This window comes from Lissotriton vulgaris, chromosome 3_2 (genome assembly GCF_964263255.1).
Source record: "Lissotriton vulgaris chromosome 3_2, aLisVul1.2, whole genome shotgun sequence".
Lineage (NCBI taxonomy): Eukaryota > Metazoa > Chordata > Amphibia > Caudata > Salamandridae > Lissotriton > Lissotriton vulgaris.
In genome coordinates, this window is record NC_141690.1 from 196,458,538 (window position 1) to 196,485,284 (window position 26,747).

Here is a 26,747-nt window from a genome sequence, read left to right on the forward strand (position 1 = left end):
TTCAGTAGCAATGCGTTCATCACTGTCAAATCCGGGTGGAGTAGTGGAAGGGGTTTGCCGCTGGTCGAGCAGCCATCAGTGCAGAGATTTGGCAGTCTCCTCTGATACCTGGATGCAAACTGACAAGTTCTACTGGTGCTGGAACCACAGACTTCAGAGCAAGTTTATGCCATTTGGCAGGATCGGCAAGTATGATGCAGGAAACCAGGAGGCCAGGAAGCCACAAAGCTATCCTCGCTAAAAGCTAGGTCAGAGGTTGAACAATGGAATTTCACCCAAACGTCTTGGACTTGGTTCAGAGGATAGGTCTGAAACACTGACTGCTAGTCAAAACTCTGAAGACGTGTTAAAATGTAGGATCTCCAAGAACCAGCATAAACAGAGTGATTTATTTTGTACCAGCAGTTATTTGCTAGGGACTTAAGATCAGATAAAAACAAGGAATGCATACATTTAAAAAATGACCCTCGCGCCACCATGGACTGTCTTCGGAGACCAAACTCCAAATGTCACCTAGGAATTACAAAAACTATTTACAAGTCTTAATTAAAATTTAAAACAATTTTGCATATTTTCCCTCTGGTGATGGACGAGCCATATGCAATAGTTGGCTGCAGCTGGGTTCCCAAGACTTTAAGAGGGTGTTTGTATGATTGACATCTCAATGATATAAGTAAGGATTTAAAAGCATAAACTAAAGACGACATTTTTGACTTAGAACATTAAAATGGCTTTTAAACAAAACTTTGTTATCAAATAAAATGCCCAAGTATTTATATGATTTCACAACCTCAATTGGCCCACCTCTTGCTATTCAGGATCTAGCCTCAAACTGCATTGGGCCAGTTTCTATAATTTGAGTTTTCTTTAAAATTCAGTTCCAAGCCATTAGCAAAAATGTATTCATCAAATTTAGCAATTAACCCCCCTTAACCGCGGCGTAAATTCCGCCACGGTGCAAGGCGTTCTATTGAGTGGGCGGGGCCGCGTCGGCCAACTGATGTGCGCAGCATTACCGAGGTAGTGCTCGGGACGGCCGTTGGCCAACGGGCGCAACAAACAGGTTAATCGTTGTAGACCTATTGAAGTTTGGCTCAACAAAATAGTGTCATCAGCATATTGAAGATACGTAAAATGGACATTAGCAAGTTTAGGAGGGTGTGCATTAACAGTTTCAAAGTGCAGACACAAATTTTTAAAAATATGCAGGGGGGAGTAGGCAGCCTTAAGACCATTACAAATCTGAATTTTCCTGGACAAACTAAAACCATCACCTAGCCTAATCCGAGCCCAAGTATTTGTATACAAAAGTTTTATAGCATCAAGCAACTTTTGGCGAATACCCCATCCCGCAGATTTTTGCCTTAATAATAATCGTGGCACAGAATCTAATGCAGCTTTTGAGTCTATAAAACAAATGTATACTTTTTTTTATTTTTTAAACAGCCTGTTCTGCCAATAAAGTAAGTCAGTAAATTGGTAATTGTAGGTACGAAATTCTGAATGGTTTAATGGGATTATTTCCTGTGGTGTTGACCAATCATACAAAATCAATCAATAATTGGGAAACAAAAATGAATAGTTTCTTACCGGTCTGTGCAGTTTTGCAGCTTGAAGATCTTTCTGGATTCACTATGCTGTGCATTATTCTGCGGTCTAGTGGTTGGGTCTGGAATCATATTCTTTTCTTTCTTTCTTTTTTTTTCAAAGCCCAGGTGGGCGTCGACGTCCCACCTTTTGGTGTACTTCCTGTGACGTTGGCACGCTTCCTGCGGAAGCTACCACCTTTGGGCGCCATCTTCGGATTCTTTTTTTCTTGTTCTTGTGTTCTGTTCCTTTGGCAATGTTTTCTATTTCTTCCTCCAGTAAGAGATTTTTCCGCTTTGTCCTTTTACGGTGTGTCTTTCTATATTGACCTTTGTATTACCACCTTGTTCTCCTGCCTCATCTTTCTGGTGGAGGTAGGTGGGTTCGCTAGTGAATCCAGAAAGATCTTCAAGCTGCAAAACTACACCGACAGGTAAGAAACTATTCGCTTTGCAGCGTGAATCTTTCTGGATTCACTATGCTGTGCATAGACTTTGTAGCAGTGTGTTAGGTTTGTGGCGGCTGGGTGGAAGATGAAGGTTGGTTGTTGAATATATGTTGAAGCACCTTCTGTCCTACTAGTGCTTCCTTGTTCATTTGTAAATCCACACAGTAGTGCTTACTGAACGTGTGCACTGAAGCCCATGTCGCCGCTAGGCATATGTCTTGATTGGATGTGTTTACCAGGAAGAAAGTGGCAACAATAGCCTTCCTGGCTGAGTGGGCTCTTGCCCCTTCTGCTAGTTCTTGGCCTGCCCGTTTGTGGAAGAATTGTATAGCTTGGGCGATCCATCGTGCGATGGTTCCCTTTGTTACTGGTCTACCCAGGAAACTGCTTGCAAAGGACACAAAGAACTGCTTTGTATTCCTGTGCTCTTTAGTTCTTTCTATGTAATGTCCAGGGTGTCCAGGGTGTGCAGTGCCCTCTCTGCACTTGTGGACGGTTTCTGAGAGAAGCTTGGTATTTGTACTGTTTGGTTCATGTGGAACCTTGACACCACCTTTAGCATAAAATGTGGGTCTGTTCTCATTACCACCCTGTCTTTGTGTATTTGAATGTAGGGTTCCTGTAGTGTTAGCACTTGTAGTTCCCTTACCCTGCGCAGCGAGGTGATTGCCACCAGAAAGGCTGTCTTCATTGTCAGCATTTGTAGGGAGACCTTATGGATGTATTCAAAGGGCGCTTTCATGACCTCTGTTAGGACTAAATTAAGGTCCCATGCCGGTGGCGGCATCCTCTTAGGTGGTGCGATCCTTTTTGCCCCTTCCAGGAATCTCTTTACTATTTGTGATGTAAAGAAGCTCTTTCCGGTCTCTCCTCTTAAGTATGCTACTATCGCTGCTAGTGTACGCTGAGCGAGGATGAACTTAGTTTTTCTTTCAGCAGATGCGTGAGATATCTTAGCACCTTTGTCATCTTCTTGTGTAGCTTCTTCTTGCTGCACCATTATGTGAACATCTTCCATTTTGCCACATAGCACCTTCGTATGCTAGGTCTCCTTGCCTCCCGTAGCACCCGCAGGGTGCTCTCAGGTAACCTTAGGTGTGCAAACTCTATGTCTTCAGGAGCCATGCTGCTAGGCTGAGGCTCTCTGGCTCTGGGTGTAGTACTTCTCCGTTTTGCATGGAGTGTAAGTCTTTCCTTTTCCCGAACCTGTGGGGTGGTCCCTGTGCCATTTCCATTATCTGTGAGTACCAGGTCTGCCTGGCCCACTGGGGTGCCACCAGGATCAGTGTCATGTTGCTGGTTTCGCACTTGAATACTCTGTGTATCAGCGGTATTGGGGGAAAAGAATAGGCAAATGTCTTCGACCAGCTTATCCATAGGGCATTCCCCTGTAATCGCTCCTCTGGTTGCCTGGATGTGAAGTGTTGGCATTTTGCATTCTGGTGTGTTGCAAATAGGTCTATTGTCGGTGTTCCCAACCTCCTGAATAGCCTTTGCATTTCTTGTGCACTGAGCTCCCACTCGTGGGATGCTGAAGTCGGTCTGCTAAGCCAGTTTGCTTCCACATTGTCCTTCCCCGGTAGGTGTACGGCTAGCAGGTCTATTTTGAGTGGGATGGCCCATCTCCATATTTCCTGCGCTAGGTTGGACAGTGAGACTGATTGTGTTCCTCCCTGTTTGTTGATGTAGAACATCGTTGTTGTGTTGTCGGTTTGTATCAACACTCTTTGGTTGTACAGTAGTTTCTGGAAATACTTCAGGGCAAGGACCACGGTCTTCAGTTCCAGATAGTTGATGTGTCTGACCGCATCTGCTGGAGTCCACAGACCACTCACTTTGAGTTTGTTCATGTGTGCTCCCCATCCCTTCTGGGATGCGTCTGTGGTCATGGTCACTTTTGGGTTTGGTGGTGTTAAGGGTTTCCCCCGCGTTATTTTCTCCCTCCTCCTGCACTGCGTGCGTTACAACCACTAGATCTTCTCAACTTCCTGTAGCCCGTGACCATTGCTGTTGCAGCCATTCCTGGAATGGTCTCATGTGTAGCCATATATTGGGGACCAGGTGTATGCAGGACGCCATCATCCCCATGATCTTGCTCGCTGTCCTCACTGTCAGAGCTCACCCCTTCTGGTAGAGGCGTGTCTCCTTCAGCAGGGCCAGTGTTCTCTTGTCGCTGTATGGTGTTGATCTGTGCCCCCAGGAAGATCTTCACTTACTCTGGTTCCATTGAGGATTTTCCCCAGTGTATGGAGAATCCCAGGTCTCTCAGTGTCTCTGTGACCCGCTGTGCGTGTTCCTTGCATGTCCTGTGTGAACTTGCTTTTATTAGCCAGTCGTCGAGGTAAGGGTATACATGAATCCCTTCCCTGCGCAGGTACGCTGCCACGGCTGCGAGACATTTGGTGAATACCCTTGGTGCGGACTTTAGTCTGAAGGCTAGGGCTGTGAACTGGTAGTGTTCTTTGTTGATGGTAAATCTTAAGAGATGTTTGTGCTGCCTGTTCATGGGAATGTGCAGGAAGGCATCTTTGAGGTATATGGTCGACATGAAGTCCCCATCCCTTATCTGAGGAATGAACTCTTGGAGGGGTCATTTTGAACTTTAGTGCCTTTATGTATTTGTTTAGCAACCTTAGATCCAGGAGGGGTCTTAGCGTTTTGTCCACATTTGGAACTAGGAAATAGTTTGAGTACACTCCCTTTTCCTTTCTCTGAATGGAACTGGTTCGATGGCCTCCTTTCGGAGGAGTTCTTGTGATTCCTCTACGAGTAGCGCTAGTTCTTTTCCTGAATGCACCTTCCTGGAGGAGTGTGCTCAATGGTTAGAGCGGCAGACCCTGATGTAGAGGTCTGGCCCGGGACCAGGGTTTAATTCTCGACGTGGCAGGGTCTTTGGCTCATTTGTCTGCGGACTCGATAATTGTCGCCTCGGCGCCTACTCTAATCATGGGGTCCCACGATGCAACTCTGGGCAATAGCTTGCTTAATCTCCACAACAGCCCCTACAACACTGGGATGCCTGGCTTCACCTTGGGGATGCCCAGGAGGGGCCTCTCACAGGGAGAGCCAGGAAGGGTTCCACAGCATTATACAGCGCCGGTACGCCCCGGTGATGGGCAGCTGTGCGCTTTACAAGTATCCTACATTTACCTTTTTCGGTTTTCTGTTTGGTGGTTTCTTTTCCAGTTCTATGCAGTATCCAAACTGTATGATGTTGGGTATCCATTTGTCTGTAGTTCTCTTCTTCCACTCCTGAAAGAAGTGTCTTAGCCTGACTCCTACTGGTGTCACATGTTCGTCGATGTTTGGTCTGTGTAACTCCCTCTTGTTGTCCTTGTTGTGCTCCACCCTTGGAGGGGTCGTGTGGGTGGGCACGCCTGCTGTGACGGAGTCACTTTGAGGTGGGTTGTTGGCCCCCTTCTTCTTGTCTGCCCTCGTCAATTCGCCCTCCCGCGAAAGGACTGGCTGGTACTGCCAGGTTTGCTTTTGCTGCCCCTGCTGGGATAGGTTGTCGCCCTGGTGCGCCTGCTGGAATGTCTGGTGTGACGTTCCCGGCTGGTTTCCTTCCCTTCCGTTTGGTCTCCTTGTCGGGGTACCCCTTCTCATCCCTCTAAATTGTAAGGCCCCCATGGACCTTGCAGTTTTATTTTCTTTCTTGAGCTGGGTGAGTTTCTCATCCACTGGTGCCCCAAACAGTGTTTCTCCATTGGAGGGAGTGCTTAGAATGTTGCTCTGCTGTTCCGGCTTGAAGCCTGAGATCCTAAGCCAGGCCTGCCTTCTTTCTGTGATTCCTATCATCATAAGCCTGCTGGATGGGTTATTCCCATTCAAGGCCGTTTTCAGGCAAGCATTTGCTATATTTTTCCCCTCTTCCACTAGGTGCGATGCCCTTTGCTGGTATTCCTCTGGGAGGTGCTTGAGCAGATGCCCCATCTCGTCCCAATGTTGGTACTGATGTCTGTACAGTAGGGAGTTGGAGTTTGCCATGCTCCAGTGTACTGCTGCATTTCTCTCTATTTTTCTCCCAGTCAGGTCCATTCTCCTACTTTCATTGTCTGGTGGTGGGTGTAGGAAGGTGGATACCCGACTATGGTTGCCCCCAACTTTTTGCCTGGTGTTTTGCTGGTTTTCCGATTTAGTTGACCTGGGACCCTGCTATTCAGGGCCCCAGGCCTACTGCTCTCTCTGTAAAATGGATTCCATGTACCTTAGGTACATATCTAATTGGTACTGGGCCACCTTATCAGACCCTGTAACTCAGGGCATAGGTGTACCCAGGGCCTACCAGGGGCTGCAGCATGCATTATGCCACCCCTGGCTGGCCATCTAAATCTGACACAACTGACTGCACGACAGCTGGTGCAAGGTAGTATAATCACCCTTTGCTTTAGATATAGTATACCTATATCTAACCCTAAAATGGACACCCGTATTCCTATCAGTCACTCCTATGGCAGGCCTTGACAATCCTCAAGGCAGAGTGCTTGGAATCGTGTGAGATGGTGCTCTGGCATGAGCTGAGCCCGTTTGCAGCTTGCGGAACCAAGTCCTAATAGCTGTTCCATGATAACGCGTACCATATACTCTTAAGTGCATTATAATCCTCGCGGTTATATGCTAACTCTGGTATCGCTTTATCAAAACATGTCGAGTAAGGTGTCATACGAATTGGAATACTAACCCCTCGCCAATTCTGGCGACGGGGTTAGCATTCCACCCTTCTAGAGGGAGACGACATGTATGTAACTGTGAACCCCGGTTAAAGTTAACTCAAGCCTCAGCATCACAAAATGGATGCTGCCACCACTGACACAAGTCTGACATCCTGCTGCTGGGAGTCCTTCCAGCGAGGGAGGCTTGGACAAAGGGTTTCCTGTCAGGGGCAGTGCTAGCACCATCCCAGACAGGGTTTTGTGTATCCTGGGTAGGCACGGCTTTAGAGGAAGGTGACTGCAAGTGACACCCCGGTGCTCACTATGCAGAAGACGGCTAGAACCAGTTCCAGGGGCACACCAGCCCCGGAGAAAGTCCGGCATGGGAGAGGGGTGTAACCACCCCCCTTCCTGGTCCCACCCATGGGCAGGACCTAGTCGCGTGCCAGCCCCTTTTCCTAGTATAAAGATAGGAGCGGGCGCCCTTCCAAATTAGATCATCTTTGAATCCTGAAACTACTTTCTACGAAAGGAACTCAAGACTTCTTCCTAAGATTTCTCCCTTGTGACTAAGGAGTAGTCACCCTGCACCCGCAGGCACCATCTAAGAACACTGCGGTTTGTTGCACGTCCTTCCTCCGGAATCCGACCGACCAGCACGACGAGACCCGGCTTCCCTGGCACCTCTGACCTCTACCTACATCATCAGCCCAGCTGAGATCCGTGGGTGCGACGAGACCTCGAGAGACCGGCCATCTTCAGAACTGCACGACGCTTATCCAGCACGACCGCCGACGGATCCTCGAGTGAGTGCTTTGGGGTTCGAGAAGCCCTAACCCTGAGCAGCTCCAGCACCGAAGTTCAGCCCCCTAGCATCCACCAGATCTGCGTGGGGCCCTTCTGCTCTTTGCTGCTCACCACGTTGTCCGGCTACTTGCCTGCTGGCTTGTGGCCCTCTTGACGACGCTCCACGACAACAACACCGCTGGTCTGGTTGCTCCAGACTGGCCCTTGCTACCCTCCAACAGAGGAGCACCCCGGACCCTCCTGGTCCACTCCAGACACCATTTTAAGTCCACCGCGTGGGCTTGCATTTGCCAAGACTTGTTGCCTCAATCCTGGGTCCAGCGACGTCGACAGCAGATACCTTCGTGGGACAGCTCGCACCTCCATCCTGGTCGCCGACAACGCCTCCTGGTCTGTGAGACTGCAGAGCCCAGCGTCGCCCACTCACCTGGTCGAGGTGACTCCATCCGGTGCCATCCTGGTGCCCATCTGATCACTGGCTAGTGATTCAGGACTTGGTCCCCTCTGCTTACAGGTGTCCTCCATCTTCGATCCAGGCTTGGATCCATCCGAATCTCTTCACTGGTCGCCTGCCAGCAACTTCTTCTTTCAGGCTCCATAGACTGCAACGAGGATTCCTGACGTCTTTTCAGACCTATGCAGCCGCAGCCCCTGGGCTAGGTAACCTCAGCATTTCGGTGCTCCAGCATAGCCTCACTATCCAAGGGTCCAGATCCTTTTTCGTTTCAGCTCTACCTAGTCGGATTCGTCCGATAACACTAACTTTGTAATTTCTAGCAACCATAGACTTTGTCCCGCATCCCACGTGAGAGTGCACACTCTGCACCCGATCCCCCTAGGCCTCCTGCTAGTAATCTGAAGGTTCAGTAGTCCAGTCCTAGCGATCCTAAAGTCTATTAGAGTAGTACTTACCTGCTAGTAATTTCCCATTCCACTTTTAGAGTATATGGTTTTTCGTGCGCCTCGGGCATTTGTGTAAATTGTGCGACTTTGCGTATTTTCGTAAGAGCTTTGTATTGTGCTTAGCACCCTGTCCTCATAAAGAGTCCAGGGTTGTTGTGTTCTAAATAAATATCCTTTTATTTTCAGAACAACTTGTGTGGTGTCCTTTCACTTGGTGTTCAAGGGGTATATGTGATGGTATAACAGCTGGCTTAACACGCCCTCTAGAGTTTAGCCTAAAGACTGCTCTTGTCCATGCTACTAGGATAGCTGGTCTACGGTTGACTTACAACCAATCATCAATAAGGGTTGTTTGGACTGATACAAAGTGCTCACTAGAATATTGAACATTATATATCAGGCCAACTTCTCACAGTGGGCCTGACTGTGTTGGGATGTTTGCCCTCTTTGTAGCTGTTGCCGCAATAAAGGAGTCCGCCGTGACGGATCCCTGGGTGTAGGGAGGATCCTGAGAGGAGTGTTTGTATTTTTTCTCCGTACTAGGTGTAACAGACCTGCAGGTTGCTGGATCTTTGAACGCTTCCCTCCCTTGGTCCAGGACACTCGGAAGCATGGGGAGGAACTGACTGAGTGGAGAGCTGGGTCTCTAAAAGGAAACATGCCTTAGGTTTTTCCTCCTCCAATTTGACTCCGTAGGCCGCTGCAGCGTTCTTGATGACTATGTTATAGGCTCCAATGTCATCTGGTGGCGAAGACCTCGAAGGATAAGTCTCCACTGGCTCTTCCTGATTTTACGAGTCAATGTCCTGCCATTCCAGGTCTTGAGTCAGAGGATGCAGAGCCGAAAGTCATTCGCTGGTCATCGTCTCCTTCTTCCTCATAGTATAGGCCCTCTTCCTCGAGGTGTTCCTGGGGCTCTGGAGTTTTCGGCAGCCCTTCGGCGTCGAACTCCTCTTCCTCTTCTATTTCGAAGATAGTCGTCGGTGTTTGACGGAATCGTGAACCTTTTCATTTTCTCGTCAAACTTTCTTCCTTCGCAGGATGTTCTCCATTTCGGCATCAAGCCTTCTCTTTTTCCTCTCCATCTCAGCGACATGCTCTGATCAAGCGTTTTGGCCGAGCTCTTCGACTTCGTCGTCGACGTTGAAGCGGCCTTCGGGTCCTTCTCCTTCGAAGTCGAGCGGTCCTTTTCGGGGACGTGCTTCTGTGACCTTGGCTTCTCGCCGGTCTTCGCCGCCTGGGAGTCCTTTTCGAAGGATCCGCTGGGCTGTCTGTCCCTGGGTGCAGCTGCGGCCGTCGAGGCTTTCGGCACCAGTGCTCCCTTTGAGGACTTAGACTGTGTTTTTCGAGAGTCCTGATCGGGCTTTCGAGAGTCTGTCGAGGGTTTTGGGGTCGACATCTCTCCTACCTCTTTAGATGTCTTCTACGACCGTGTAATCATCTGGTCCCTCGGCGATGTTGTCCTCTTCGTCGCTGGAGAGGCCCAGGTCCCGAAGCGACGGAGGTTGGCCCTTGCCTTGCATGGTGTAGTTGGCTCTCCACTGTCTCTCTCTAACCCGGAGTGTCTTCGGGGTTAAGGCGGAGCAGGCGTTGCAATCTTTGCTCTCATGGTCGACCAGTAAGCAGAGGTTGCAGGCGGGGTGCTGGTCCTTCTGCGCGTATTTGTGGTGGCGGTTACAGCAGAATTTAAAGGTTGTTTTGTCCATTCCTTCGCTAAGGGGCCCCCCTGAGTGCGCATTCTCCGTTGGACGTCAAAGATCTCGAAGTTCTCCTCCTCCTTTGTCGTCGTCCCGGCTTGGTGATCTTGTTCCTTGGTATCTTTTCCAATCTTTTCTGTGAAAATTTCACCTTTTTCTTCTTTCCTCCAAAAACTCTGGAGCCGCTCGGTGACTATCCAGACCCAAAAGCAGAAAAAAGAATCTGAAGATGGGGCCCAAAGAGGAGAGCTTCCGCAAGAAGCGTGCCGACGTCACAGGAAGTACAACAAAAGGTGGGACGTCGACGTCCACCTGGGCTACGAAAAAAGAACAAAAAAAAAAAAAGAAGAAGAGACTACGATTCCGGAACCAACCACTAGACCGCGGAATAATGCTCAGCATAGTGAATCTATAAAGATTCATGCTGCAAAACCTTAGCTTCTACATCAGTTAAAGCAATTCACCGGTAGTTTGAAGGATTATCTTCTGGGCCACTCAAAAAAATTGGTTGCACAATGCGTTCTTGCTACGACTCAGGAACAATATTCATTATATATATATCGTTAGGGTGCCCATTTGGGCCGAGAGCCCCATTCGATTTAATCCTGCACAAAACGTTAGCCATTTATTTATTGCTTAAAAATTCCAGATATGCCACCGGATTTGAGCTGCTCCCTGTTACTGCATGTGGCTTAGTACATTTCACATAATGGTATCTCAGGTCCAAACAACTTATGTTAGCAACACTAGGGCCATACAGGTTAGCAATAAACCTCACCCATACCTCCTTCCTAATCTTGACAGTATAGGCCCCGTTACCTCTTCTTTCCAATTTGTTAATAACATCCCAAAATGCTTTAGCATTATTCAATTTAGTAGCAATTAATAACCTATACAATAGCACTGCTTGATATCGTGATTTCGCAAACCAGACTTCCTGTCAATATGACCTTCTCAGTGACCTCTACTTACCTTTGAGAGTGTGGTAAAATTGTTGGTATCGTTGGTTAAAAACCTCACTTGGAGCCGTATTAAGTAACTGTTTCAATTCAAAAAATTCCGAAGAAATACCATTTATTAGTGGTGGATTTCAAGGGATTTGCTTTTGCGAGTGATGAGCTCATAATTGCACTTGCCAATCATTCCAGCTCCTAGTGAATCCATATTACTGTGCTAGATCAAAAATTTGGCAAACTTCAGTGTTTGTTTTTCCGGGTGCCACACCAGCCTTTTCAAAATATATGACGAATGGGCAGTATGTTAAAGCACGTTGGCTTTCTGGTTAAAGCTTACTGACCTTGAGGGATTCTACATATGGAGAAGTGAGGAGACACATACAAGATATCTCTGGCACTAGGTGGAAGGGGATCACAAATGAGTTCCTCACTCATTAAAAAGAATGCTCCACACCATTCACAGGACCACTATGCCAATGTCCTCTTGTGAATGGTCACACTGGTGATCCCTACACCATTAATGCTTCATACCAAAAACACATTTAAAATAAGTTTACCTCTAGTGGCTCTCACACATGGCTGCACGTCAAAACTGAAGAACAAATTCAAATATTTCTACAACTACTATTCCACTTAATTCTCACCTGGCAAACATACTCCTTTTTTGAAGACAGTATTTTCTCCGGTTTCTTGCACAACACAGATATTTCCGTGTGCGTTTCATCTGCACTTTCACATGGAGATTCTGACCGTTCATCCCCCAGACAATAAAAAATCTGAAACATTGAGAGACACGGAGTGACTTAATGGAAAAGCATTTTTGCAACTTGCCAATTATCCAAGTAAAACAATAAGGTGCATCCTGCCTAAAACTGGCTCAATATGACTAAAGTAAAACTACTAGCACATATAAGATTTTGGTTTTCCTACTAAAGAGGTTTGCATTTTCATACAGCTAAGAGAGAAAACAGGACTTTGCGTATGACTGAATGTTTCATCATGCACCACGGTGGTACATTCTGATGGAGTGTGGTGCCCCTGCGAACTGTGGAAGCTGTGAGCAGGTGGCAATATTAATGCCCTTGGCAGAAGCATATGGCAGAAGCATATGCGCTCCTCACTGCCATAGGAAGAGGGGGCATGGTGTTCCTGCCAACCTTAATTGACGTTGTCCATCATCCAACTGCGGAGGCAAGGGACGCCCTTCAGATCCTGGCCACAAAGACTTTAGTACGCTGGAGTGGCACTCATGATAGCACCCGCCAAGAATGATTATCATTCTCCTTCGACTATCCCGGTCGTTCTAATGACAGCAGGGTGATCAGCACCATAGCCAGAGTATAAGTGAGGGATGTTAAGCGGAACTGTGGATTGATCAGAAGAGAGATTTAGAAGTGAGAGACATCACCACAAATATATAAGAAACTCAGTGGTGCTAGCCTGCTCACGGGCCTGAAAGGTTAGAGATGCGAGACGCTGATGAATATAAATGAAATGGGCACGCCATCCCTTTATCCGACCGATGTGTACCCAAGATCCTACTGCATATCTATCAAGACTGTATGCCTGGAAACTAAAATATTTAATCATAGAACATAACCATGTGCTGCTGAAAAGAAAAACGGAAAATGTTACACACCCGTAACTACACCTCTGCAGCACTGGTATATTTGATATAACCACGTGCGTGAGTTGTTTGGTTCAATATCGAAAAAAAAAAATAGTAAAAATATTGTCTCACTATACTTAACCCCTTGGGTGCGGCCGCTATTCTGCGCCTGTGCGGCACTTTTAATGAGTGGGCGGGTTCATGACTGCCACCAGCCGTCATCAGCACACGAGCACCGTGATGCATGATGGCGGGGGGCAGTCATCAGCCCCGAAGGGGTTAAACAAGTAAGTACAAAAATATCGAATATAAAATATTTAAATTAAAAATATCGATTAAAAAATATAAATAAAATACATATTAAAAATAAAATATGTTTTAACAAAATATATTACATTGAATACACATTTAACTAAATATAAACAAACTTAATTTTAAAATATAAACAAACAATATTTATACATATACATGCATTTACTTGAACCCCTTCCATGCTGATGACGAACCCCAGCCGTCATGCACTACGGTGCTTGTGTGCTGATGACGGCTGGGGTTCGTCACGGCCCGCCCCTGTTCGTGCTGTTTACAGCACACCAGGGGAATCGCGGCCGCATCGAAGGGGTTAAAATAATGTATTTACTATTAACTTTATTACATTTTTAAACTTTTAAATTATATAAAAATAAAACATACATATTTCAATAATTTAAAATTAAAGAAAATTCTACAGTTAATTAAAACATTAAACTATTGAAACAAAATTAAAACGTACACTTCGCAACACAATGAAATCAACAGTTGGGAAAATGTTGGATAGCGAAACAATTACATTTATTATTTCAACTGCAATAAGTGCCACAGTAGGGAAAGAGTTAAATAGCAGAGGGGTAAAATTACTATTCCCGCTCCAAAGAGTGCAACAGTAAAGAAAGTGTTGGATAGCGGAGGGGTAAAATGTAATATTCCCACTCCATTGAGTGCAAAAGTAGGGTAAATGTTGGATAGAAGAATTATATTTACTATTCTCACTCCAGCGAGAGCAACAGTAGGGAAACTGCCGGATAGTGGAAGGGTAAAAATGATTATTCCCACTCTACTGAGTGGGACAGTAGGGAAAGGTTTGGATAGCGGAGGGGTAAAAATTACTATCCCCACTCCAGTGAGTGCAATAGTAGGGAAAGTGCTGGATAGCAAAGGGGTAAAAATTACTATCCCCACTCCAGTGAGTGCAGCAGTAGGGAAAGTATTGGATAGCGTAGGGGTAACAATTACTATTACCACTCCAGTTAGTGCAACAGTAGGGAAATTGCTGGACAGCAGAGGGGTAAAAATTACTATTCCCACTCCAGTGAGTACATTAGTTAAAGTATTGGATAGCAGAAAAACAAAAAATACTAATAACATTTAAACAATTAAAAAAAAATTAAATAACCTTAAAAATAAACAATATTTTAAAAATATACAATTAAATATATTAAACATAAAAACACATTATGTTAATTACGTTTAACAAAAACCTACAAATAGGATATAAAAAAATACATTTATAAACAATATTTATTTAAAAGAAATATTCACAATTTATTTAAAACATAAATGTATTTATTTTATTTTCTACCCTATAACACCACACCAATAAAAAAAGCCATCAACATTTTTATTGAAATGTATTTCCATAATTAACAATTATTAATTTAAAATATATTAATGAAAAAGGTAAACATTCATTGAGTGCACATACTTTAACACAATACTATCCACAACACACCTAAAATTAATTACACAAATACTATTAATTACTAATTAAGTTAAATTAATTAACAAATTAATCAATAAAAAATAAATTACTTCCCACCCTTCACACAATTTATACCTATAAACAGCACCTGACATCTAAAATTAATTACACAATTACCATGATTAATTACTAATTAATTAAAATTAACTAATTCATAATTCAATTAAAAAAATGACTCCAACCATTAAAACCTTTAAACACCACAAAACACACCTGCAAATAATTCCACAATTACCAATTAACTAATTATTAAACAATAAATTAATTTACACATTTAACACTATACCAACACAATTAATTATTAATAAATACAATTATTCAATAAATGTTATATAATTAAATTAGTTCCCACCATATTCCCCTATAAACCCACAACCCGCTACGGAACTAAAAAAGCAAATTTCACATAATAACTACTATAAAAAAAAAATCTATCAAATTTGTATAAATAAATTACTTCCAACCCAATTCGCCTATAAACCCACAACTCGCTACGGAAATAAAATCGCAAAATTCAATTAAAAAAATTAATGACAAAAAAGTAACACATAATGAAAATACAAACAATTCTTATACAAAATACAATAATACATATAAAATATATACTAAAATACATATAATTAATACAAATTCGATATTTTTAACTATATTTTTACAAACTATGTTAAACACTTCAATATTTTTTAAATCTATATTACTTACCTAAAAATCGATATTCTTCACCAAGAGGATTTTACTGTCGATATTCCTGACCCACTATATTTTTACCACGATATTTGTGCAATTCGAAATTTTTACCTATTCTTTCACTGCACCGCTTGCGTTATTACCCAATGTCAAGTTGGAAAACTTTGGTAGTCAGTGTTAACCTAGCAGTATTTTAATATTGTAGCAAGCTGGCTCTTTGTGTAGTACACCAAAAGGAGGTATACTGTGCAAAGAGTCCAGGTTTTCCTTATAAGTGAACAGGGGCGTACTCTAGCAAACCTAAGGTGCTCTTTTAGAGGGTAGTGTGGTTGAGCCGCCTTAGGCTTATTAGAGAGAAATGTTAGACATCTGCAAAATTAACACAGTTCTTAAATGTTACACAATAAGGAGATCCACACCAATTTATAAAAGTAACACTTATCTTTCTATAATATTTGGCACCAAGATCAGGTAAGATTTTGAAATAGAAACGTTTGTAAGTTCTAAAAAGCAACACTTAGTGTTCCTGCAAACCCACGGCATCTCCAGTGCTCAGCAATCTCAAAAACGCCAGTGGACCTGACATCCTTGCTCAACGGATGTCCGTTGTTACAGCGCATGTTGTAACAACGCATGCCTTTACCACGACTTGCGTTGTATGGCGTGTATTTAGGAATCTTATAATTTTATATTCCAACACCAGTCCCCGTAACAGTAGGGAAGGTGTTGGAATATAAAATTGCATGATTCCTTATCCCACAGCGCCATCCAGCGCAACTACGACTTGCGTTGTAATAGCTGCGGGGTAAAGGCACTGCGGTGTAAAAACTGCGTCGTAAACGATGTTCCCCCTTGCTCAACTAAAGACTGGGACAACCACAAGCAGTGGCTCTGCTCAAACATCTACAACCAAGTCCCAGACTGAAACCGCAGATCCTGCCCACTCTGCACCCACTAAGCCCGGCCCGAGCGAAAGTGGACAAAGCCCACAAGGATGTCCCCCTGGCGACTGACCAAGAATCCAGCACCAAAGGACTCACCTTGACGCTCCTGATGACGCCTGCAGCCTTAACACCAGGGACCCCTCCAACTGCGACCAGCAGAGGGTAACATTTCCAGACGCCTAAAGAAACCCCTGCACCCGGCACCCCACGGCCCCCTGTGCCCAACTCCTGGGTGTCTACCTAACCTACAGCTTCCCAACTTACCTCTTGTGGTGGTCGCACCTGAAAAATCACCATCCCAGAGTTTGCAGCCTTTGTTTGTCTCGCAGCTTTCCCATTGAAATCCATTGGGCGCCCGACAGCCCAAAAGCCCACTGCACCCGGCTGCCCCAGTGCCGCTGAGGGTGCACCAACTAGCCTGTTCGACTTCCCCACTTGCCCTGAGTAAGTGACCAGGAGCTTTTCTCCCACAAACGTTTGGCATGCCTGCTAGCAGCCACCAACCAAAGGCCCCCTACCCTCCATGGGCTAACATTGGGCCTACTCCCTCTGCACCCAGCCGCCCCAGTGTGGCTGAGGGTGTGACAACAGTACAATCCTGAACCTGGGAGGCCCTCGAGTCTTGGCCTAGAACCTTAACTCTGCCAAACGAGTACTTAACTAAAAGCCGACAACTTACATTTTCTCCATAGGGTAACATTGACTGGTTTTAAGTGTCGAGTTTTGAAATGTTGAAATATTCACAAAAAATCGTCCAATTAACGAAACCTAAATTACTCACATGTTATCAGGAGAGACCCCAGTGCTGGACTTAGGTGCCCAGCATTGACCAGAAAAAAGGATTACATCAGTGGTTTTCCGATAACCTGATCTCTCTTCATAGGATAACATTGCCTGGTTTTTATCAGAAATTCCAAGTCTAGATTTTTGCAACACACAATTATTCCTTAAAAATTGCCTGTTCAACAAAATCGATTTCTTTCAACTGTTTACAGGAAATGCACCAGGGCTGAATCTGAGTAAGAAAAACGTTTGTAAAGTAATTCTATTTCAGTTTACTTAAAAATCCCATTGAGCTCAATGTTATAGATAAACAAAGTATTGTGTTGCCTATTGCAACCCTTGTACCTTATTGCATTCAAAGTCTATTTTGTTCATTGAAAGTATTCAACAACAGCATCTTATTTTGAGAAAGTATTTTATGCAAACCTGTGGTTCTAAAATAAAACAGTATATTTTTTATATATAGAGTTCAGTTTTTGAGTGTGTGAGACCATTTGCTGACTGAGTGTGTACATCAAATACTTTACACTGTCCTCAGATACTACCTTACTGCTCGACCAAGCTACCACTTCAGAGAGTAAGGTTCTATCTAATTTTAACCTCTGCCAAACCTCTGGAGACTCTTGGACTCTAAACACAATGTACCTTACTTTGGTGCAGTATATATAGAGCCAGTTTCTTACAGTGCTCATTTTTGACCAAATATGCATCCTAGGTGGACTCAAAGTGCATATATCTGGCTTTCTATGACCAGTGCATGCCATGCGCTACTTCTCTGACACTCTTGGGTGAAACCCAGCAAGCAAAGCCAGTCTGGAATCTGCCCGGACAGTCAAACTATGATCATAAAGGGGTGAATGTCACTTACAAGTGCATATTTAAAGGGCAAGAGCATTTTTCTGGTGTTAAGAGTCAGATTTTTGGAGTCTGAGGGTCATTGCTCTTCAAAATACATTAGCGATCACATGCAGACACTTCCATTGACAATGCCAACAATACAATGTTTTCTCACTAAAACAAGTACTTTTCCACCCAAATGTGAGGGCAGAGGTTTATGAATCACACGAACCAAGCGATTCAAAACATATATCATGTGTGATTCTCTTCTAAAACTGTTACAGTCATTATGTACACAGGACATCTAGGAGTAATATCCATGACTGTGCAACAACTGGCTGAAGTTATAGGACACTCCAGAATCAGCAAAATGGACACCTTATTCAATAGGGAATAATTGTAAAACATTTTGTATTTCATGCCAAAGAAGCCCAAGTGTGCTAAATTCAAGGAGAAACATAAGTAAACTAGTACAAGAAATAAAATGGTACAGTAAGAAAAGTGTCAGGATAGGGAAGCTTGATTATGACATCGCATACCTCATGATCCGATGGAGAACTGGAGGGAGATGAAGTTTTACTGAGGGATGAAGGCACTGCCGCTGAAACTCTTTTCCGCTTCTTTAAAGGTTTGCATGCATCCGGCAAATTGTTCATTGCTGTGAAATAAGTTTGGACTGATTAACGAGCTTTAAGAATGAGAGAAATGAATACAAGAAAATCTAAAAAGTATTAAAATGTTGATATGATTGTGTTAGTTAATGGGCACCAAAGCAGTTGACACTTTAGTAAGGACAACATTAACTGACAGTGCTAGATTTCTGCCCTAGGTAGGACTGACATACTTAATCAATCAATCAGAGTACTTGTAGAGCGCGCTACTAACCTGTGAGGGTCTCAAGGCTCTGAGGGGAGGGGGTTGATTTATGGGTTTCATATTCATATCCAGGAATGTCATATTTTAAGGAGAGTAATACATTTTATATTATATAGTGTTTATGATATACTAATCCCCAAAAATATTTTCTAAATTTTGGCATTCAATCTTAGCTTCTTAATTAAGATGTGGTTAAGACAGTTTAAGAGAAATCTTCCTGGACATAATTTAATTAAAAGCTGGGTATTTAGGGACATTGTAAATTGTTCCACACCACATGTACAGCTCTCCAAATTTCACTATGGAAATATTTGCAGGTATTTCTAGGACTGTGGCTTATGTTCAGGGTATTGTGTTTGAATGTCTTCAAGACTCCATACATTTAAATCCCAAAAATGGCTGCCCTAGAAATTTCAGGTTTAAGCGCCCCAACTCTGAATTAAAGCAGGAATAAAAGGCACTGCAATTGACCTTTTAAAATCATTTTTAACCAATAAGCAACTAAATGTAGCAATGGGGTCCGCAACCTCCAAACAGTTTTCCCTACCATGTGGAGTCCCTCAAGGTCTCTGCCATGAGCGTCACACTTTTTAATCTATATGTAGCGCTGCTAGCTTTGATAATAAAAGAAGCAGGATTTGCCCTAGCTTCCTATGCTGATGACACACAGATCGTGGTGTCTTTAACAAATGGAGAAAAGTACCCGGGGCGAGGCCTTTAAGACCTGTATGAAGAATGGGAGTGACTGGATGGATGGCAATTGTCTGAAGTTGAATGAGTCTAAGACGGAAGTTATCATTTTTGGTAACAAACCCTCCCTTTTGACACCCAACTGATGGCCACCAGTACTTGATGTGCTGCCTACACCCCTCCACTAAAGCAAAGGATCTGGGCATCATCATTGATAAAGAACTCAAATTCAAGGACCAAGTCAGCAAAGTCACATCCATTTCCTTTTGTGCCACAAGGCTAATCAATAGAATTAAGAAAACATACCAAAGGAACTTCTGAAAACAGACAATGGCTTTGGTCCTCTCCCGCATAGATTACTGCAACAGTCTCTACCTCGCCATTAATTCAGGCCCGATTAACAGGCTTCAGATAATATAAAAGGCGGCAGCACGTCTCATCCTAAAAATGCCCCAAAATGTATCAGTAAGAGTAGCCATGAAAAAATTACACTGGCTTCCAGTCAGGCAGAGATGCAACTTTAAAGTCCTATGCCTTTCTTTTAAATCACTACACGACCAAGGACCAATACAATTCAGGAACAAACTGAAGTGGTATGTTCCTAACTGAACCCTACGGTCAGGAATGGCCAGGAACATGGCAACTATCCCCTTCAAGAAGGCCACCTGGGGTGGCAGGAGCCTTTTCAGATCAGCAGCAATGCTGTGGAATACATTACCTATTATCCTAAAAACAGCACCATCCTTGATGAGTTTCAGGAAAGGTCTGAAAATGTGGCTCTTCACACAGACCACATGAAGGAATTCACCTTGATTGCCGCCTGCACTAATATCCCTTCTGTCCCCATTTCGTTTATAGCACCAAGATGCCTTTGGGCATTAGCTGTGCTTTATAAATCTAATTTCAATTCAAATTCAATGACTGGCATAATTCACTGCCTTCGAGTTCACGGTTACATGAGCAAAAGGCCCATTCTTTATCACTCGCTCCAAATCATAGATAGCGTGTATAGTCGATTTAAAGTTCTTTAAAACAATTTAGCTATTTTGAAACCAATACGTAAAGCACGTCTAACAGCCAGAATTGGTATATTTGTAGCTCACCTCCGAGCAACATATATGAACTTACATGGACCGAAAAACACAGCATTTCAACACTCTATTAAAGAAGTCAGACTGGATCCCAAAACTTTTTCAGCAGTACTTCTACATGTCCTTAGGTGGCGCGTGGCGCTCCACACGGACGCCGTCCCGCTCCACAAATGACGTGCATGGCCCATATAGGCTTTCAAGGCTATGGGCCTCAAGAGCAAATTGGCTATGACGGTGTGCAGATTCTTAGACTTGGGATCTTATTATGGGTAGAGCCCAATTCCCAGAAGTGGTATGATGGAAGAGATTTGCAGTTAGATGGAGTTTCTACTAGAGAAAGCTTTACAGAAGGAAAGAAACATTTTCTTCTCTTCAACCACAGATTCCTCATATTTTGAATGGATATGCGTATTGGCTCAAACCAAAAACCTCCTGTAGGACCCAGCAGGCGGAATGCCTTTTTCTGCAAACAGGGGTGTCCAGCTAGTCGTGGTTTATGAACATATGGAGCAACAGCCATGTAGCCACCTGGCAGATGTCCAGAACAGGTACTCCATCTGCCAACGCAGAGGGAGCAGCTTTGGTCCTGGTGAATGATTTGAAAATACCAATGGATCATATATATGAATTTTGTCACAAAAAAAGTAAATAGTTGACAATGTACGATTTAAAATATATCAAAGAACACACATTTACCATGGGTTGGAACTGATAATGCAATCTTTATTTTATGAACAGCTTTTATAAATCTACATCCAGGTACTGCTGTACCATTGAGTGAAAACATTTGGAATGGGATGGGCTTCATATCCCACAATGTAAGTTTTACACAAGTGATCACATGACTCAATCACTTTAATATATAGAAAATGATGACTGACTAGAAACGCGCAGCTTGATCACTATAGTTGCCGCTTGTCGCTTTGTAATTTTAACCACTTGCACTTTACTTTTTAAAATTTGTTGCTGATATTATTCACTGTTCATCATTGATTTAACTTGCATCCCCGCCCGAGGCCCCGTTCCGACACGGCTGGTGCCGCTTCATCGGAGGGCTAGACCGGGAGCTTCCCCTCACCTCTCCACTTCCGGCGGATGCCGAAGGTAGCGCTCTAGTGTCTGGACGGCCCTAGAGTTCATAGGGCAGAGAGCAAGCGCAGCGGACGCGCTGATGGCGCGCCAAAGGCAAGCCCGTCTGCGCCCGTTCGCGCCAGGACCGGGCCTGGGGCCATAAACCCTGATGCTATCTCCCCTGCCGCCAAGGACAGCTATTCACGCAAAGCTCTCCTCAATCTGCGCCCCAAATGCTCAGGTACCCGTTTTACCTTTTATGATTTCCCTTCCCTAACTAAAGCTTGTACGTGCTGCCCCTTCAAAATACACACTATACCAAAACCATGCTTCATCCACCCCGCGACACTTGCCAGCAAACAAAAAGAGACTACCATTCTTGCAGCACTCATTAACGCAAGATCTCTGGGCAAACGCAAAGAAGAAATTGCTATACTTACCAGATTCCATAAACTCGATCTTTTTATTACGGAGACGTGGACCAGCGCTTCATCAGAGCCAGATCTGTTAGTAGCCGTTCCAGAAGGCTATAATGTTCTCAAACAGGATAGAGTCATGAAATTAGGTGGAATTGCCATAATATACTGCAGCCATCTAAAAACATCTATAAACCCTGTCCCACTCACCACATGTGAGGCGCTACAACTCTCCATTGCCCTAGGCCCGTCTCAACGCTTCAAAGGTATTCTTCTCTACTGTCCACCGGGTAGCAAAACACAATTCCTAGCCACTTTTGTTGAGATGGTGGAATCTTTAGCCACAGACAATTCCACGACCATTTTAGGCGATTTTAATTTCCCTTTAGGAAATCTTGAACATAAAGATACAACCACTCTTATCTCAGATTTAAACTCCCTTGGTCTCACTCAACGGGTCTCCAATAGTACCCACGAAGCCGGGCATACATTAGATGGTCTATTTTCTAATGACAAAAACACCAAGATAATAGGAGGTCCGTCCCCTTGCATGGTCAGACCATCATGCAGTGATGTTTGAAATTTCATCGGACTCTCCCCCACATGTAGGCGCCACGACTCGTGCTTCCGATACGTTTAAATGCTGGAAAGATCTTGACAACCAACAACTTCTGGAAACCCTGCCTCTCTTGCAACCAGACATTGCTAACGACCATAACACAGCCGCTGAAGAATATACCCACTGGCTCACCACGGCCATGAATAAATTAGTCCCCATAAAATCCATTTCTGAAAACCGTAGCTCCCCCTCTGCACCCTAGTTTAATAATGCTCTCAGACTGCAGAAACAGATATGCAGAAACCGTGAAAGACACTGGAGAAAGACTTATTCCTCCAAAGAGAAATGGCACTACAAAAATTAACTCACTATATATAAAACCATGATCCTTCAAGCAAAAAGTCATTACTACTCCTCCCAGATCGAGCATGCCAAAAACTTTAACAAACAACTCTATCAGGTTGTATCTAAACTTTCACATCTACCCCCTCAAGCGAGCCCCACACCTTTGCAAGCTTTCTGCAATAATCGTGCCAGCTATTTCGTTGACAAAGCCCATAACATTTACACCAATTTCTCCGACCGAACCAACGAAGACCCTTTCCTCCAGCATACAATCAAACCCCAATCAGAGTTTAGGCAGTTTAAAAAAACGAACGTTATTTCTGTAACTAATGCAATGATTACCATTAAATCGGGTTCTGCAAACGACCCCTGCCCACCTGCCATACTTCTCCCAGTAGCTGATATCGTAGCCCCCCAACTTACAGAAATCTTTAACTCCATGTTCTGTACTGGGGTCTACCCCATCATCTGGAAAGATACCCTCCTCAAACCTCTTCTGAAAAAACTACATCTTGACCCTGAAGACACAAAAAATTATAGACCAATTGCCAGTCTGCTATTTGCCGCCAAACTAGTAGAAAAATTGATGAATACTCAAATCTCCCAGTATATCGAAGACCATCTCATATTGGATGACACCCAGTTTGGCTTTCGTAAATATCACAGCACCGAGATGGCACTCAAAGCCACCGATGAGATAAGAACCATTCTCGATCAAGGAGGAGCGGCAGTGCTCATCCTGCTAGATCTGACCGCAGCCTTTGACACGGTCGATCATAACATTCTGATCGTGTTTTAAGGCTATAGGCATCCAGGCTGAAGCCAAAGATCTTCTCGCTTCCTTTCTCTCCAATCGTACCTAGACGGTTCAACTGGGCAATTTCAGCTCTGCCCAGATGACATTGCCCTGTGGAGTCCCTTAAGGCTCATCCCTCAGTCCCACGCTATTTAATATCTATGTGGCAGACCTGGCAAGAGTCATCAAGAACTGGGGGATGAGCCTAACTTCATACGCTGATGACACCCAACTGGTTCTGGCCTTAATAGACAATGGAGAGAAAATAGCGGCTAACTTCCAACATGGCATGCTGGCCATCAGCAACTGGATGGCCACAAACTGCCTCAAGCTTAATTCCGATAAAACGGAAGTAATGACATTCGGCAAGCTCAGCCCTGCCTGGCCGGGCTCCTGGTGGCCCGGTAAACTAGGTCCCCCGCCCCACCCAGTTACAAAAGTAAAAAATCTGGGAGTTCTCCTAGACGATAAGCTAACATTTGCTGCCCACGCAAATTCCATTGTGTCAACATCATTCTTTAAACTTAAATCCATCAAAAAGATTCTCCCTTTTCTTCCCCCTAATTCAGGTAAAACATTGGTCACTGCTTTCGTCGTGTCATCCTTGGATTACTGCAATTGACTCCTGGCCAATGCCCAGCATGAAATCATCAATAAGTTGCAGTCTGTGCAGAATGCAGCGGCAAGAATGCTTTCGGGCACCCCAAAGTTTAAATCCATTGCCTAACTCATAAAAGGCTATCATTGGCTCACGGTCAAAAACCGAATAACGTTCAAAGCCATTTGTATTGCTTACAAAGCCTCTTCAACTCCCTTGCATTCTATGCTCCCAACAGATCTCTGCGTTCCACGAACGCTCTCCCAATGGCAGTGCCACGAAGTAAAACCGCCTCATGTGGCGATCGTCAATTCATTGTGTCAACCGACAAACTCTGGAACTCATTAGACATTGACATCAGATCATGCCCTACCGTAACCATCTTCAGGAGAAAAATAAAGACATGGCTGTTTAATCAATAACTTTCTACCCCTCTCTTCTGCCACGTCCACAGCGCCGCGACGCCCTTGGGCATTTGTTCCCGCTTTTATAAGTCTCATAAATAACTAAATAAATAAATGTGAACAAGACTAGTTGAGGTTGAAACGCATTGTCTTGTTCCCTCTGTGCTATGAAGGAATAAATGGAAAATACCCAGACTTGACACACACAATCAATGTCATTAACTTGTCTGACATGGAATAGAGTATGTAAGAAAGCAACATTCTGTCAATGGGACATTCATACTGTGCATCGGCCAAGTTAGACTATGCCCAAGGATGGATTATTACAAATGTATCACTATGTTAAAACTCTGCAAGTTTTTCAACAATAGGCATATGGCCTTGCCTGGCACTGTGATGAAGGGGAGAGATTTGTGCAATTTACAAACTTCAGACCAAGAGCATCTAAGAGATATGGATAGCATGTCCAGGGGTTATGTGTAAGTAGTCAGAGACGACAGGCTCATTGAAGAGCAAGGGCTGAATGTCTTTGACAGACCAACAACACCTTATAAACTAAAATCAATCTTTTCACCTGTCGCTCCACGTGATTCCATCAATATGTTTTCAGAGCTAGTAGTCCATGATCTCAAAATGTTACAAAGTGTTGAGAAGAAGGGCTAGGTAACTAACTGGTCCATTTCACTCCAAATACAATGGCCTAATCAAAAAGATCTAACAAAGAAATGATAATTGGTGTGATTAAGGTAGTAACATTGTTCTATGTCCAATGCATATGTATATGGAAGAAGCTTTAGGACAGCTGGGAGATTCTCAGTGTTATTCTAAAATTGATAAAGGATTGGCCCAGAACATTAAGGTTGAATATCATGCAGAACTAGCTGGATGGAGTAGGTCTTATCACATAGGCAGAATTTCTATTTTTGAAAGCAGATTCACAAATTTTACCTATCTTTTATACTGGTCGTCATACGTGCAGGACACTGCCAATTTTTTTTTAAAAAGTATACAATATAAACTGGAAGGATGGTTATACCTTAATGACCTTGGATGTATCGTCCTTATATACTAGCATTTCCCACAGGGACGGAAAAAGAGCAGTGGAATATTATCTAAGTTTCTGACCATTGGCGTTCTATAAGCATTCAGAAATGCTGCCTAAGATGAGACGATGGGTGCTTGCAAAACAACATCTTCCTGTTTGGGCAAGATAACTACCAGAGCTGAGAGGGTTGGCTATGGGCATCTGCTTCGCCCCCAGTTATGCAAATTTGCATTTGGATTGGTAGAAGGAGCAGGTGCTGGCCCAAGAGTTCGCCGAGGAAATGGCAGACAATGAGATTCTTTGGTAACGCTATAAAGACGACTTGGTGGTCATATGGTGCGGTACAGAGGCTGCTGCGCAATAATTTGTAGACAAGATTAACATCAATGATCTCAACTTACAGTTTCCATAGCTAAATATTTAGACCTTGCAGTGTACAATGATCAGCTGCATACTAAGACTTATCGACACTGCACTGCGGGAAACTTGGTATTACATGTCCGCAGCTTTCATCATAATAAACTGAAATGAGGTATCCCATATGAAGAGAATCTCCGCATGCATAGGAATTGCAGCAGCGATGTACAGCTGAAACAGACCTAACAGGAACTAATTGAGATTTTGTGCCCGCAGCTGTAAACTAGAGCCAACATTAAGCCCAGAGAACAGTTGATCTTTTCAGAGAGGAATACAATACTTCAGACTCAGCAGGAGATCCGGTTAATCACAGGTTTCAGAATTCAACATCAAAAAGTGAAGCAGATTTTACAGCAGCACCGGCATTTTCTTCATAGTGACCCTGTAATAGGATCTCAGTTACAACATAGGCGCCTTATTGCATTTCGTAGAGCGAGATCTATGAGAGAAGAACTGGTAGCCAGTAGTCCAAAAATGCAGCAACAGGGGACATGGCTCATAGGCAGTGGTGGTTTCAAGAAATGACAAATGCAAAGCTTGCAACCCTGGGGTTACCACCACGGAGACCTGTTTACCGTTCTCTCATGAAGTTTAGATAATAAAGAAATCGCTGCATTGTATGAGTGAGTTTGTGGTCTATGCTTTGAGATGCATTTGTTCCAAACTATATATTGGCAGTACCATTCTAGAAGCTCATCTCAGTATTCTGCAGCATATCAGAGCAATCAAAT

The 26,747-nt window shown here is 43.9% G+C and overlaps 1 protein-coding gene across 1 annotated transcript in view; it reads right to left on the minus strand.

Annotated features, from left to right (window-relative positions):
• The window catches only part of NSD2 (nuclear receptor binding SET domain protein 2), a 1,128,833-nt gene that overhangs the window by 602,091 nt on the left and 499,995 nt on the right, over positions 1-26,747 (minus strand). Inside the window, exons 10-11 of the mRNA XM_086964209.1 lie at positions 18,248-18,366; positions 11,695-11,826 (exon numbers count right to left, since the gene is read on the minus strand). Coding sequence (XP_086820335.1) covers positions 11,695-11,826; positions 18,248-18,366 — 251 coding nt within the window. The remainder of the gene's footprint in view (positions 1-11,694; positions 11,827-18,247; positions 18,367-26,747) is intronic.